General features: G+C 33.2%; 1 protein-coding gene across 1 annotated transcript in view; it reads left to right on the plus strand.

Annotated features, from left to right (window-relative positions):
* The window catches only part of LOC149778822 (large neutral amino acids transporter small subunit 2-like), a 55427-nt gene extending 40794 nt beyond the window's left edge, over positions 1-14633 (plus strand). The window contains exons 9-11 of the mRNA XM_089939577.1: positions 136-220; positions 3244-3336; positions 6876-14633. Coding sequence (XP_089795703.1) covers positions 136-220; positions 3244-3336; positions 6876-6940 — 243 coding nt within the window. The 3' untranslated portion in view covers positions 6941-14633. The remainder of the gene's footprint in view (positions 1-135; positions 221-3243; positions 3337-6875) is intronic.
* The last annotated feature ends 242 nt before the right edge of the window (positions 14634-14875 follow it).

Genomic DNA, 14875 nt, shown 5'->3' on the forward strand with positions numbered 1-14875 from the left:
ATGCTGCTTTGCATAGCTGCCCTGGTTGAATTTTGTTTTTCTTTTATGACCAGATTACACTGGTTCCATTTGACAGCTATTTTATTACTTTCAGATACACATACAACTGTACTTATTTTTTAAATCTAATTTCAGATACATTTAGCGTGGCCTATTATATATCTGGTTTGTTCAGTATTTGTTGTCATTTTGCCAATGTACTACAGTCCAGTTGAAACAGGTAAGTTCTTGATCTTGTTATTAGACACTTTTGCTGATAGCTCGGTATATCGCTCACTTTGTCCATGTTCATTTCTGCATGTGCATTCATCCATAAAAGTCCTTGATGAAGGTCAGAGATAAGGTTTTTTTTAAAAATTTTTTTAGAACAGGCTTAAAGTTAAAGTTTTTTGTTTTATAGAAAAATAATTCTGGCTCAGAAATGCTACCAGGGCATGCAAATGTACAAATCACACAAAATCAATACAAATTCACACACATAGAATGCAATCTCTCATAAATTAGTTTAGTCATGGATATTAAAACTTATCTGCACTTAAATACAATTTTTATTTAACTATTAACCAGTTAAAGCACTTGTCATGATACAGGTCATACTACTGGTAAAGGTTTTGTAGCACTTGTCATGATACAGGTCATACTACTGGTAAAGGTTTTGTAGCACTTGTCATGATACAGGTCATACTACTGGTAAAGGTTTTGTAGCACTTGTCATGATACAGGTCATACTACTGGTAAAGGTTTTGTAGTACTTGTCATGATACAGGTCATACTACTGGTAAAGGTTTTGTAGCACTTGTCATGATACAGGTCATACTACTGGTAAAGGTTTTGTAGCACTTGTCATGATACAGGTCATACTACTGGTAAAGGTTTTGTAGCACTTGTCATGATACAGGTCATACTACTGGTAAAGGTTTTGTAGCACTTGTCATGATACAGGTCATACTACTGGTAAAGGTTTTGTAGCACTTGTCATGATACAGGTCATACTACTGGTAAAGGTTTTGTAGCACTTGTCATGATACAGGTCATACTACTGGTAAAGGTTTTCTACCACTTCTTGTGCTGTCATTTCTCAGGTAGGCAACTGTTTACACCTGGGCCCTTCAGCATGAGTTGAATGGTTGTTGAACTAAATTTGATTGGTACATTGGGTCCTGGAACAAGCATTCTGTAATAGATTTAACAATTCACAGATCAAGAAAGTTTTAAGAATATTTATTTGAAATATGAGCTACTTAGAAAATAAAATATGGCTGACTTCCAAAATGGTTCATCTGAAGATGGATTTCATTCAGATACTGACTTTAAGATAGCGGTGAGGATGATGATTTTTGAAGGTTATGATAAATAATTTGTGATTTTGAGCTCCTCAAAACATTGTTCAATATGAGTTCAATGTACGTAGTTGATGTAAAAATTGGGTTGCCTTTCAGACTCCTTTTTAGTGGTATTTTAAGATTAAATATCAAAATTAAGAAAACCAAACTTACATAAAGCCATTTTAAAAGTAGAGAGCAATTTTCATTTCTATTTTTTAATTAATTCAGTATTTTGGGATCTTGCGCTACAAAACTGCAAGCACATTAAGGGTTAAGATAAACTGAGCAAACAAGAAATTAAAATATGGGGTTTTGTTTTTGATCAAAATTCTTGTCAGGACAGCAGATTATGGCATTGATGGACTTAAAACCCAAATACAGACAACATTAAGGAACAGGTAAGAAATTATAAAATTATAAATATGTAACAAAGCTTTGTTGCTAATATTCTTAAGTCTTATATATTTATACATTAAACAGTTAGGTTATGGCCCCATAATCCTAGTCCCATGTTAATTTTGGCTCTTATTTATCTTGCACACAAGCATTTGTTTACAGGGTAATGCATTACTAATTTGGTAGCATAGTGTAGGTATGTTTGTAATAATTAGGAAATGTTAAATGTGTTATCAGTTTTGGACCCAAGGGGAGTCAAAGTAAAGTGTTCTCTAAATGGCTTGACTTGTATGTTATACTTGGATTATTTGCATGCTCCTCAAGCCAAGTTTTGAACAAGCTGTACCTGCAAAGGTGAAACAGTTCTGACTTTGGAAGCACATTGTCAGTTAACTTTAGATTGTTATTATTATTGTCACAACATTGTAGTTAGAGATGTTTTAATACTCTCAGTTTGACAGATTGTTATCATTATTGTCACAACATTGTAATTAGAGATGTTTTGATGATCTCAATCTGGTAGATCATCATTATTGCAACATTGTAATTAGAGATGTTTTAATACTCTCAGTTTGACAGATTGTTATCATTATTGTCACAACATTGTAGTTAGAGATGTTTTGATGATCTCAATCTGATAGATTATCATGATTATTGCAACATTGTAATTAGAGATGTTTTAATACTCTCAATCTGACAGATTGTTATTATTATTGTCACAACATTGTAGTTAGAGATGTTTTTATGCTCTTAATCTGACAGATTTTTATCATTATTGCATCATTGTAATTAGATATGTTTTGATGCTCTCAATCTGACAGATTATCATTATTATTGCATCATTGTAATTAGATATGTTTTGATACTCTCAGTCTGACAGGTTGTTATCATTATTGTCACCAGATTGTAATTAGAGATGTTTTGATACTCTCAAGCTGTCAATAAGACTATTATCATTAGTATTATTATTCCAATGCTGTAGTTGGAGGGGATGTTTTGATGCCCTTGTTCATCTGTTTATAACTACATCTTGTGAACTGCTGGTTGCCGATTAACCAGACTTGGTACATAAGTTACCCAGGTTGTAACTACCTGCGAGATGGGTTTAATTTTAAAGGCCTGTAATTCTAAGATTTCTGGGAGAGTGTTAGGGGTCAGATATAAACTACACTATGTTAAAAGAAAGGATGGGAATTGGTGATGCAACTGTTATTATTATTATTGTTGTTGTTGTTGCAGGCATAAGTTTTATTTATTTATTATTGTTGTTGTTGCAGGTGTCAGTTTTATTTGTTATTATTATTATTATTATTGTTAGAGGCATTAGCTTTATTACTATTATCATTATTACTATTTGTAATTAGATATGTTTTGATACTCTCAGTCTGACAGATTATTGTTTTTATTGTTAGAGTCATTAGCTTTATTACTATTATTATTATTACTATTTGTTTTATTATTATTATTATTATTGTTGTTGTTGTTGCTGTTATCATTATTATTATTGTTCTTATTATTACAGGTATTGGCCTCCTCATCATTGCCTCCGGTATTCCAGTCTACATTATATTTGTCTACTGGGAGAACAAACCCAAAGTGATTCTCAACTTTATAGGTAAGTTCAATGAAATAAGATGAGTGACATGTTACTTTAGTTCCATTTAAAAATGTTTGCCAAGATACAATGAACAGGGAAAAAATGTCTTTGTAATGCTGGATGACAGCATGGATATTCATTTTTGCTGACCAGTGTGTTCATTGCAGATCTGTTGATTGACTTTAGTGCATAGAAAGCCACCCTAATAAATGCTACATAAATTTCTTTTTTTTTTTAAATCATGTCAGCTAGTGAATACTATATCATTCATATGGTAAAGTGGGACATAAAAGTTAGTTTAGAAAATTTTGAATTGCATGGAAGGCAAATAAACGAATTTCTTTACTCTAAGAACACACACATTTTTATGATAGGATGTCAAAAAGTAAAAATAAATTATTCAGTTTTGGCTAATGGAAATAATTATATTAATAAAATCACTTACCCAGAGGGGGCTAATGGAAGTGATTGTGGCTAATGGAAGGAATTACATTAATAAGTTTACTTTGTGTGGGCTAATGGAATTACATTAATACGGTTTGCCTACTGTGAGCTAAGAAAGTAATTACATTAATAATTTTACCTACCGTGGGTTAATGGAAGTAGTTTCATATATTTATTGTTACAGCACATTTTAAAAGTATATAGCACTAAATAGGGCCTGTTGAATATAACTACATATTGGAAGTTCAGACTTAAGCATATAAGGTCCCTTGAACCAACGACTGATATTGGAAGCTTGACCATCAGTAGAGGACAAAGGGAAGTAACTCCTGCTAATCAGTGCCATATCTCATTGGAAATGGTTTGTAGTCAAATAGAGTAGATAATAGAATCATGTATGTGTTCTATACCTAATATTGTTTGATCATTCACAGAAACATTTTAAGTAGAAAACTTGGTCTAATCTACTAGACAAAAGAAACATGCAGGACATAATGAACCAGTCTAAAGTACATTCTTATTAGCTGCAGGGGATTGTAGAGTGCACTACTTCTAAACTACTAGGAGGATTGCTCTGAAACTATACACAAACATCCCATGGTCTTGTTGTTTCTGAATGAAAACTGTACTTCAATGACAGTCAACATGGCTGCCACAGCAGCCATCTTGAACTTATCACTACTCCTTAATGGAGAGACCTCCAGTGACCAAGTGGTCTAAGCAGTTTACCTTTGCAGATCACATGCATATCTCATCTCTATCTGTGGAGTTTTTTTGGTTTGGCTTTGGGAACATGAGTTTGTGAGAAACCTTATCAGTTGCTTCCCATGGGTGGGTGTGTCTTCCTGGCATTTTCCTGGGTTCTTCTTCCCACAAAATATACTAGCTGCCATGTATGATGCTGAAGAAAGGCATTTTATCCACAAAAAACAAAAACAGAAAAGAACCAACCTCAATTGATGGTCATAGCAAGATGGGGTTTTCACTTTGTGTAGTTGGTCCTGAATGAAAATTTTGCCAATCTAAAGTTAATTACCGTCACCATGGCCACCATCTTCAAAATATTGTCATTGCTACTCCTCCTGAATAGGAAGTCATTGACACGGAGTTTTTACTTATTATGATGTCTAGTTGGCCGAAAATGGTGGTTTATTTTTTATGTCTAATACGACTGCCATAGTGGCTGTCTTCAAAACTTCACTACTTCTGAATGAATGGTCATATCAACACTAAAAATACTACTTTTAATGTCTAGTTGGTCCTGAATGAAAATGATTATGACCCAGCATCAGTATAGCTGCCATGGCAACTATCTTTGAAATTGTGTAATTGCTTCATCAATAATGGAAAGTCATATTGACATGGAGTTTTTACCAAATGACATTATAATATCTAGGTGCTTATAGGTGAAGATAGTGCTGATCTGACATCTGTATCACTCGCCTGTTATTTCTAAGTCAGAATGTTTTGTTATATTAATATGTGGTTTTCACTAAAAGGCTTCTGGTTGGACCTTAAATGAATGATATTGATCTAAAGTTAAAGTTGTATTTACATGGGGTTTTCATTAGAAGACTTCTTTCGATGTATAGTCGATTTTAAATGATGATGTTGCTGACCTGATTTCAGTTAGGCTGCCACAGTGGCCATCTTTGAAATCGTATCTCTACTCTTCCTGAATGGATGGTCATATCAGCATGGCGTTTTCACTAACAATTTCATTCTGCCGTAAAATCTGACTGATGTCACTAATATCCAGAACCAGTGAACAGATTTTGATAACATTTCCATCAAGACCTTTCAGATTAGTATAAATGACAGTAAATTATCATCAGGTATGTCCACCATTACCAGAAACAGAAGAATCTCAGTTTTTCGTGAACAATTGCTGTTTGAGCTTCTTTACAAAAAACCTTTGGACCAGTTTAAACCAGAATTCATACAAAGCATCCAGGCTTTTTAAGTTTTGTAATTGATACAGATCTACATATTGTCACCATTACTAAAAAAAATCCCATAAATGTTGAACTGCTGAACAGAATTTAATCAAATTAGACATTAAGCATCTAGGTATGAACACCATACAAATTTATGCAAAAGCTGCTGATCCACAATCTAAAAATAGTTACGGCCTTTAAACGACATATCCAAAACTGTTGAATAGAGTTCGACCAAATTTGCCAGAAAGCATCCTGTCAAGAAGACCTTTCAAGTTGTATAAATGATTCTGATCTGACCAAATGTATGGCTACTTACTTAAAACAGAACATTTTCTTGGATATTACTGAATGGAATTTGACCTAAATTTGCATAAATGTCCCAGGCATAAAGTTCTTCATCATTGATAAAGCGATGCTAATCTGCCATGCATTTAGTACAAACCTGAAATAACTTGGAAAAATCTGCTCAGTAGAATTTGACCAGATTTTACAGCAAATGTCCTAGGATGTGTATCTGTTATAGATTTATACAAAAGATGACATTCTGCACTCAAATTTGGATGGCATTACTAAAGGAAAACATTTACAGAACTCTATTACAAAAAAATCTTGAACAGAAATTGACAAACTTAGACCAGAAAGATCCTGGCACTGGCAAATGAGTTCTTTCCCCAAACCCTATACAAAACATGAACATAGTTTTGTATTTATTCCCAACCACTGTTTTTATGCATTCTAAATATTTTAGTTTTATGATCGAAATTCAGTATGAACTGGGATTTTATAAACGTTGGATTTACTGCATCTAAAAACATCTACACGTGGATGCCAAATTAGGCAACTAAGTAGTTCAAATCTGGGCGTGTGATATGGAATTGCAGACTGAATATCTCTCCCGAATGCCAGATCAGGTATGTAAGATTAAATGGGCTTGTAATAAAAATTAGAACTATTCATAAAAGCAACATACATGTTTATCACTGGAAAATTGCTGTCATAGTCTGAAATAAAATGTTCCATGTAAGATTAAATTTACATAAATCTTCTTTTTGTTACTTTAATTGTCAGTTATTCCTTTGTGATGAATGTTGTTAGCATTAGTGGAATGTATTATCTTCTGATGTTACAGAACTGTTTGAATGCTGAGGTTGATGCAAAAATTTGTAATTTCAGATAACTGGACCATACGTTTGCAGAAGTTACTCCTGTGTGTACCTGAGGAGGCCAAGAATAAATAAAGACCATATGAAGACACTACCTAGCTACCACTGGGAACACAAAATATAAGAACAGACAACAACAACAGTAACAGTAACAACATAAGAGAGTTTATAATTTGTATAAATTTCCCTTATTCTTTACTTGGCAGCTTATCAATATCTAGAACGCTTTTTTGAAGAAAATATATATATACAAATATGGGTATGATCAGTGTGTGAGATGGCACTGCTTATGAAATCTTGTTGACATTTTATACATCACTAAGTAACAGTTGTTTGGTGGTTGCATAAATGCTTTGCATTTGTGCAGTCCTGAGTTTAGGCCCCAGGTTTAACATATTCAAGGGAAAGTGGAAGCCCATCCAAGACAAGTGCATTTCTTTTAGTTAGTGGGTTACCTTGACGTCATAGATGAACCTGCTCCAATGTTTGAATCATTGAGTGTACTGAACTTGTTATGCAATCAAATTTTTAAATTAGATGAATGTTACAAGAGGCCATTCCTGTTCTTAATAATGTATTGTAACTGGTCTGGTTTTATAATGCAATGGGAATGGTCTTTTTTAACCTGCTTAGTCAAAGATTCTCCACACTATTCACTGTGATGTGATTTCTGATTGTCTGTTCATAGTTTAGATTTAGTTTTAGTAGTCGTACTTGTTTCAACCTGTTGTAAGGATTGGTCAGAATATTTTGGAGTAAGATGTAAAGTCCCTTAAAGTTTTATAATGGTAGGCCCTTGTTAGCAGGAAGGTGGTCTCAGGCTTGAGACTGTTTACATATTCATCCCATGTTGTTATTAAAACACTACTATGTGTGTCTTACATAGTTTTTGTAATGAATAAGCATAATTTAATAAGAACTCTAAAAGTGTTAAGTACGAGGGAGGCAGATTTTAATCAGTGTCACAAGTTTTTAATCTAATGCTACATAATATATTGACAAGATTTTTAAATGCTTAAACTTTTGGGTTTGTCTGTGTTCAGCATTGCTTTTGCTCGTTGGGATGGCCATAAGGTCATGGTGAACTTGTTGTACAGTCCTTCATCCATCATGCCAGCAATTACCATTTACAACTTTTCAAAATCTCCTTTAATCAATTTACATACAATTTCCACAGAACATTCAAATTCAAAGGCTTTTCAGATTTGTTGATTGGATGCTAGTCCAGTCAAGCAACTATTTCTAAAAGTAGTTTTAAAAAAGTCTTTTCAAAGGTGATGCTAACAATATTGGCTCTCAGTGGTGAAAACAGAAGCCTTGAAATGACTACTTCTAAAATACTGCAATAGAATTGGTCCAAAATTTGACAAAAAGTACCCGGTATCAAGGTCTTTTTTTATATACTGAGTGTCAAACATTGCTGCCATTACAAAAAATATTAAAACCTTCAGATGTCTTAATAGAAAAAAAACACTTTTTACACTAGTTGAGGGTGTGGCATTTTTATGTAGGCAGAAGAGAGTTGTTTTTCATTTGAAATTTACTCTTCATCCATATACGTTATTTCATATTGAGGTATCTTTTTAGTTAACCATCTTGGTTAAACATAGTTATATGTTGCTTTTTTTAGGCTATTCTTTGAGACACAAAATTGAAATAACTTATTTGTAACCTCTAGGATTTATTTTTATATTTATATTTTTTTTAAAATGAAATTAATGTCGGTGTTGACAAGTCACCTTGCATCATTTTACCTGGGGTTTTGTCATAAAACAGTTAATAAAAACACCAAAAATAAGCAGCACAATCAGTGCACTGCCTAATTTCTGTGAAGATTTTTTTAATAGTTATTTCATATTTTATTTAATATTTTATGTTGAACAAAACATTTGTTAACATAAATCTGGTCTTGAAAAATGTCTTTTAAAATTTGTAGGGGAGGAGTGACATAGTTTAGTGGAACTTATTGTTTTGTGGTGTATGATTTTCACTGTGTTGTAAGTTTCTGTCAATGAAATGATGTCATGTGCAAACTGTATTCTTGATGAAGTGTTAGTTTTTAAGTTGTACAAATATGTATTGGTATGTTTAGCTTGTCACTTTGTAGATGTTGTTCACTGTTTATTTTAGTTCTTAAATATGCTTCATTTCATAAAACATCTTAATGTTCACATGATCTTTGATTGTAAATAAAGGTATTTTCCCCATAAATAGACTTCATTTTTATTGTAATTTTTTCGAGAAAAGTAATTTTGGTTGGTTTTTTATAATAAAAATCCTCCGTACCTTTATATTGTAAATCTTGATGAGAATTATCGAAACAAGTGAGAACCTTTAGTATCTTATATACGCACAAGTCTAGTCCAACTGCAAACTGCATAGACCCAGATCACCATAATATTGTACTAGCAGATCTAGGTCTATGCATATTATTAGGGGTAATCAGTAGAATAGACATCACAGACCTGAGTTACTGGTATGTGATGGCAGATCACGGTCTATAATGTTTGCAGCTTGACTCTGCTTACAAGTATAAACAGTACTAAATAAATTTCCAAGACTTTATTTTGAAATTGGTTATTACATTTTGCACAGCTTCCTTGATCATAATGAAATTATAATCAACAATTTATATCTTATGTTCACATTTTGTTTGTAAGTGTGGTCCTTAACATTCCTAGTCATGGATTGTTTAAACACTTTTATTTCATTATTGACAACATTTGTCTTTGTCAGAAGTGTCAAAACACTTGCAACTTTTTTATTACCTATAAACTTACTTTTTGCTGACTTTTCACCACATTTTTAAAATAAGACTTTAAAAGATTAATGCATCATGTAACAAAAGATGCATAAGCAAATTTTTAAACTACATTTATAACAGGAGCACTATCTGATTTGAAATGTTGTTTCCTTGTATTTAGTTAAACACTGTTCATAACTGCCATTTATTTTGTTGACTTCATCAACTTTGTTACTGTACAGTTACATATATTGAAATTCACTCTTTTAGCAGTTAGACTATGTGTTTGATAAATGCACTTTTGTAGAATTGTAAATAATTGACCTGAATTCACTGTTAATGCCGGGTATATGACTTGTATGGACATAGTTAGGTATGGACATGTTTGTGCAAGTATTTTGTACACTCATAAATCTGATCTAACTGCAACCCTCATCTGCTGTTACATCATGCAGTGCAAGAGCATAGTTCTATTGATTACTCCCAACAAACTGCACAGACCCATATTTATAAGTACATTATGCAATGGCAGATCTGGGTCTATGCAGTTTGCAGTTGTACCCAACTTAAAAGTGAGTACATATGGTAGTTCTTGACAAAGGAGTTTGCAATGTATGCAAAGTGTCATGTGTGTATCAAAGAGTTTTCTTGGATATTGTGGCCAAACCAAATGATGCAGGCAGTAGATTTTATTTAAGCAAGTTTTTTCTTATGACCAGAATGCAGAAAAGAAGGATTGTATACTTTAGGACCTTGTTCCAATAGTGATCTGATTTAGCACAATGGTCAGTATGGGAGATTTGCAATTATAAGGGTGCAGGTTTGAATTCTGTCGTTGGATTTGTTATGGTCAGCTACCATGGTATGTTCTTCAGTAGGTAAGGCACGTTACTCCAGTTGTCTCTGTACCAAATAGCAGAGTGGCCAAGTGGTCTAAAGCACTCATTGTTATGGATCATTGCCTTCTCACCTCTGTCTGCATGGTCTTGAGATTGGGTTCGGCCAATGTGGGTATTTGAGGAAGCTTGCCAGTGGCTTCTCGTGAGTCAATGGTTACTTCCGAGGTTTTCTCAGGCTCTTACTCCACCGTTTATACTGGCTGCCATGTATAGCCTAGCTTGTGCTGAAAAATGGCATTAAACCCTACAACAACAATGTACCCAGTAGCCTACTTGTGTTGCTGTGCCATACAATATGGAAGCAAAACAAATCAATCAAAAATCTTTGATAGAAGATATCCTCATTCTGAATTACAGAATCTGATGGCTCTCACAGAATAGAGTTAGTTGGCTGCGATGTTGTTTACTCAAAGTGGTTCTTTCTGGGGTTTTCCCGGGTTCTTCCCCCACCATTAATACTGGCCGCCATGTATAGCCCATCTTGTGCTGAAAAATGGCGTTAAACCCTATAACAATAACAATCCTCTTTTAAGCATTTTATGTGTAAATTGTTTATTTTATTATTTTTCCTGACAAATGTCCTGCCTGACGTCTTTTCACTGCCATTTCTCACAGTGTTAATTTCTGTTTGGATTGGTTGTTCAGAGGTTGTTTGACCAAAATTTTTATGGATACTGTTATTTATTAAAAAGTGTGCAGTAAAATGAATGATGCAATATATTATAAAATTTAGTAACTGTTAATTGTCATTCAAAATGTTGACTTTAGTTTCAGATTAATTATGAGGTGATTATTTTGTTTGAGGGTGTACCAATGTTTTGATTTTATGGTTTCAAGACCCAGAGCACAGAAATTTTTTGGAGAAAAAATTGGACCCCTTTCTAAATCTACAAATCTAAGTACTGACAAAAATGATATTTTTGCAAAATGTTGAAGATTTGTACCCTAAAAGTATTAAAGAATTCAGAATTGTGTTGTATTTGCTGTTAATCAACCATTTTCAAGTGATGGAAACCATAACCTGAGATTCATACTGTTATATGCACATCTCAATGAGCTGATGAGTTCAAGAATATTTTAACCTTCGTTATAAAAATTATTTTTACCCAAACTTACACCATGTCCCCATATTTCTTATTAAGTAACTGTAAAGTCATATTTTGTTGTTGAGCCCATATTAATGAAAGACACATCTGACTTTTTGGATGATATTGGTGGCACAAACAGTTCATTGAGGTTTTATTTTTTTAAAGTTTTTCATTAACAGTTGTTTTCATAGATTCTCATTCTATTTTGTATGATTCATTATGCATCTGAATTGCTGCATTGTACAACATGCATGCTTACCCCCATCACCTTGGAGTCAAGGTCACTGGCATCAAAGATTTTTCATTATGGTTTTGGTTAATGGTTTCTCATTTGCACACATTTTCTAAACCCCATGATGGATTTTCTCCATATTTGGAATGAATCCGACAATTTGTTACAAATGCTTTTGCCTCATTGAGCTTGGGGTTAAGGGTTACAGTGAATATATACATTGAGGAATACTTTATTTTCATTCCTTATATTTCTGGAAGCCAGTAGTGCATTTTGTTTATTCATTGGCTGGATCATTAGAAAGCTCAAACAATTAATACTGTGACTTGCTGATTTTCCCCATTTGACTATTGGGTTAAGATCACATTTGAAACCAGAATTTATATGGAGAGTTCATATAGTGAATTCTTGAGTATGAAAAAATATTTCATGTCCACAGAGTTAAGGTAACGTGAGTTCTACTTTGGAAAAATAATAAATTTTTAAAATAATTTAAGTTATACAAATGTTCTGTCACTTTAAGTTGTAATTTAGGTCTATTTCATTTAAATCTACCATGCAAAGGCATGCCTCATTTATTTAAAGAGCATGATCCAAAGGAAAAGAAATAATTTTAGCAAAATCAGAATGTAGAGAGTAATAATGTTACCCCCCCCCGTAGCAGATTTAAATAGAATGAGAGCTACACAGTATAGGAGAAAAGTGTTCCTGTCTCCCCCAAGGCAGATTTAAATAGAATACTCGTTGATTTTTATTTTTAGCTTATAGTAATGCTTGAGCCATTTGACTAAATATTTTATGCTTATTGTATGTGCCTCTCCTGATTGATTCACTTGTTTTGATTGCTTTTATTTATGTCTATTTCCAGTGTATAGAAATAAAAGTAAGATTTCCAAGAGAGACGAAGGAATCACCGAAATTTCAGATGATAATACAGATTATTGAATGAGTACATTGAGTGTGTAGTTGTAATACAAAAGCTCAATATTTCAGACATTACCTCAGAATGCAACTCGGGTATACAATTGATGTAAATAAGCAGACTTCAAAATTTGGGCATTATCTGATAAATATTATTTTGATTATCATAGCTGAAGTTTAACATACATGTTCTCTTTAGTCTGCTTTATGGGACTTTATTTTGTGCCCCCACAACCTAACAAATGTTATTTAATACTGTGCAGTCATTCACACTGTTGCTGGTCCTGATATGGTGGAATTATTAGTTTCATGCTGGCAATAATGATAACTTTGCCAAGGTGTGCTCTGTAATTGAAAATCAATCCAAAGATTTCATTTGATTATTGATATATTATTATTGGGCAGTTGAATGGGTTGGTGCATAACCGAACCTGTGGATTTATGGACATTTGAATGGGATGGTCCCTAATCTAACCTGTGGATTTATGGGCTTTTGAATGGGATGGTCCTTAATCTAACCTGTGGATTTATGGGCATTTGAATGGGATGGTCCTTAATTTAACCTGTGGATTTATGGGCATTTGAATGGGATAGTCAATAATCAAACTTGAAAATCTATGGGCATTTGAATGAGATGGTCCCTAAACTAACCTGTGGATTTATGGGCATTTGAATGGGTGGTTCATAATCAAACCTGTGGATTTATGGGTAGTTTAGAGAGGAAAATGCCCTCTTATGCAAAACATAATGGTAGGGTAAATGTTAGGTGGTGGAGAGGAGGTTATAGATATATGTAAAACATTTCTTGTATAACTAGCTGCAGCACCTTGTACCTATTCATTATTACAGCGCCAAAGATATTTATATCTTGATAAAAAATTTCATTCCATATTTTTTAAAAATCTTCCCCACATTGACAAGTATATGCTAAGGATATTTTTGTCCAGTGATAACAAGCCCATCTATCATTGTTATAACATTGTTGACAAGTAAATGCTAAGGATATTTTTGTCCAGTGATAACAAGCCCATCTATCGTTGTTATAACATTGTTAACAAGTATATGCTAAGGATATTTTTGTCCAGTGATAACAAGCCCATCTATCATTGTTATAACATTGTTAACAAGTATATGCTAAGGATATTTTTGTCCAGTGATAACAAGCCCATCTATCATTGTTATAACATTGTTAACAAGTATATGCTAAGGATATTTTTGTCCAGTGATAACAAGCCCATCTATCGTTGTTATAACATTGTTGACATGAAGTAGTGGTAGTAGTAGATCGGTTTAATGGCACATAATGACAATACTGACCATATTTTGCTGACTAAAAGTCAAGTTAACGTGTGTGAGTACAAAGAACTGCAGTGCCCCCCAACCCCCCAGGAACATAAAGCCTTAAAAATATCTTCCAAACACCAAGTACGAAATGATAAGAGCTTAAAAGGTTTTAAAATAAAAGATACGGGTAAAACTAAAAGTTAATAAGACTTGGTAGTTGACAGATGTGTTATAAGAATATTTATAGCTGATGATTAGCCTACCTTATAGTATTTGGCAGGTTCATTGGGGTGGTCTTGTCTTGGGAGAAATACTGTGTTCAGTTGAGAGATTCTGATGTGTTATTAAATAATAGAATAAGTTTGGTTTGATGATGAAAGTTTGACTCAATGTGTGTAGCAAATGATGTAAAGAATAGTCACAGATTTCATGTTAAAAATGGTCTTCTGTAGTGAATTGTGTAAAGAATGGTCTTCCATTCTGTTTAAAATAGTCTTCTGTAGTGAATATTGTAAAGAAGTCTTTTTTTAAGGTTTATGTATCATTTTGTTTGCTGTACAAAGCTTGTAAATGTGATGGGAAATAAATTAATGGAGTGCAACGTTTTGGTCATTTATTTGTTTGGATACCTATCCAGAATACAGCAGATATGAAAACTTATTCACACATATACAATAACATATACCATAATTGGGAGAAACACATGCATAAACACAAGTAAAACACACAAAGACTTTAACTAGAACGAAAAAGTAACTGCCACAGATAACAGTTTTGTGTATATCTAATTTATATTGTGTACCTGACTTTTGTCCATGATTTAGGTTTGTACATACTTTTGCC

Source organism: Sinohyriopsis cumingii, chromosome 17 (assembly GCF_028554795.1).
Source record: "Sinohyriopsis cumingii isolate HCF-2022 chromosome 17, ASM2855479v2, whole genome shotgun sequence".
Classification (NCBI taxonomy): Eukaryota; Metazoa; Mollusca; class Bivalvia; order Unionida; family Unionidae; genus Sinohyriopsis; species Sinohyriopsis cumingii.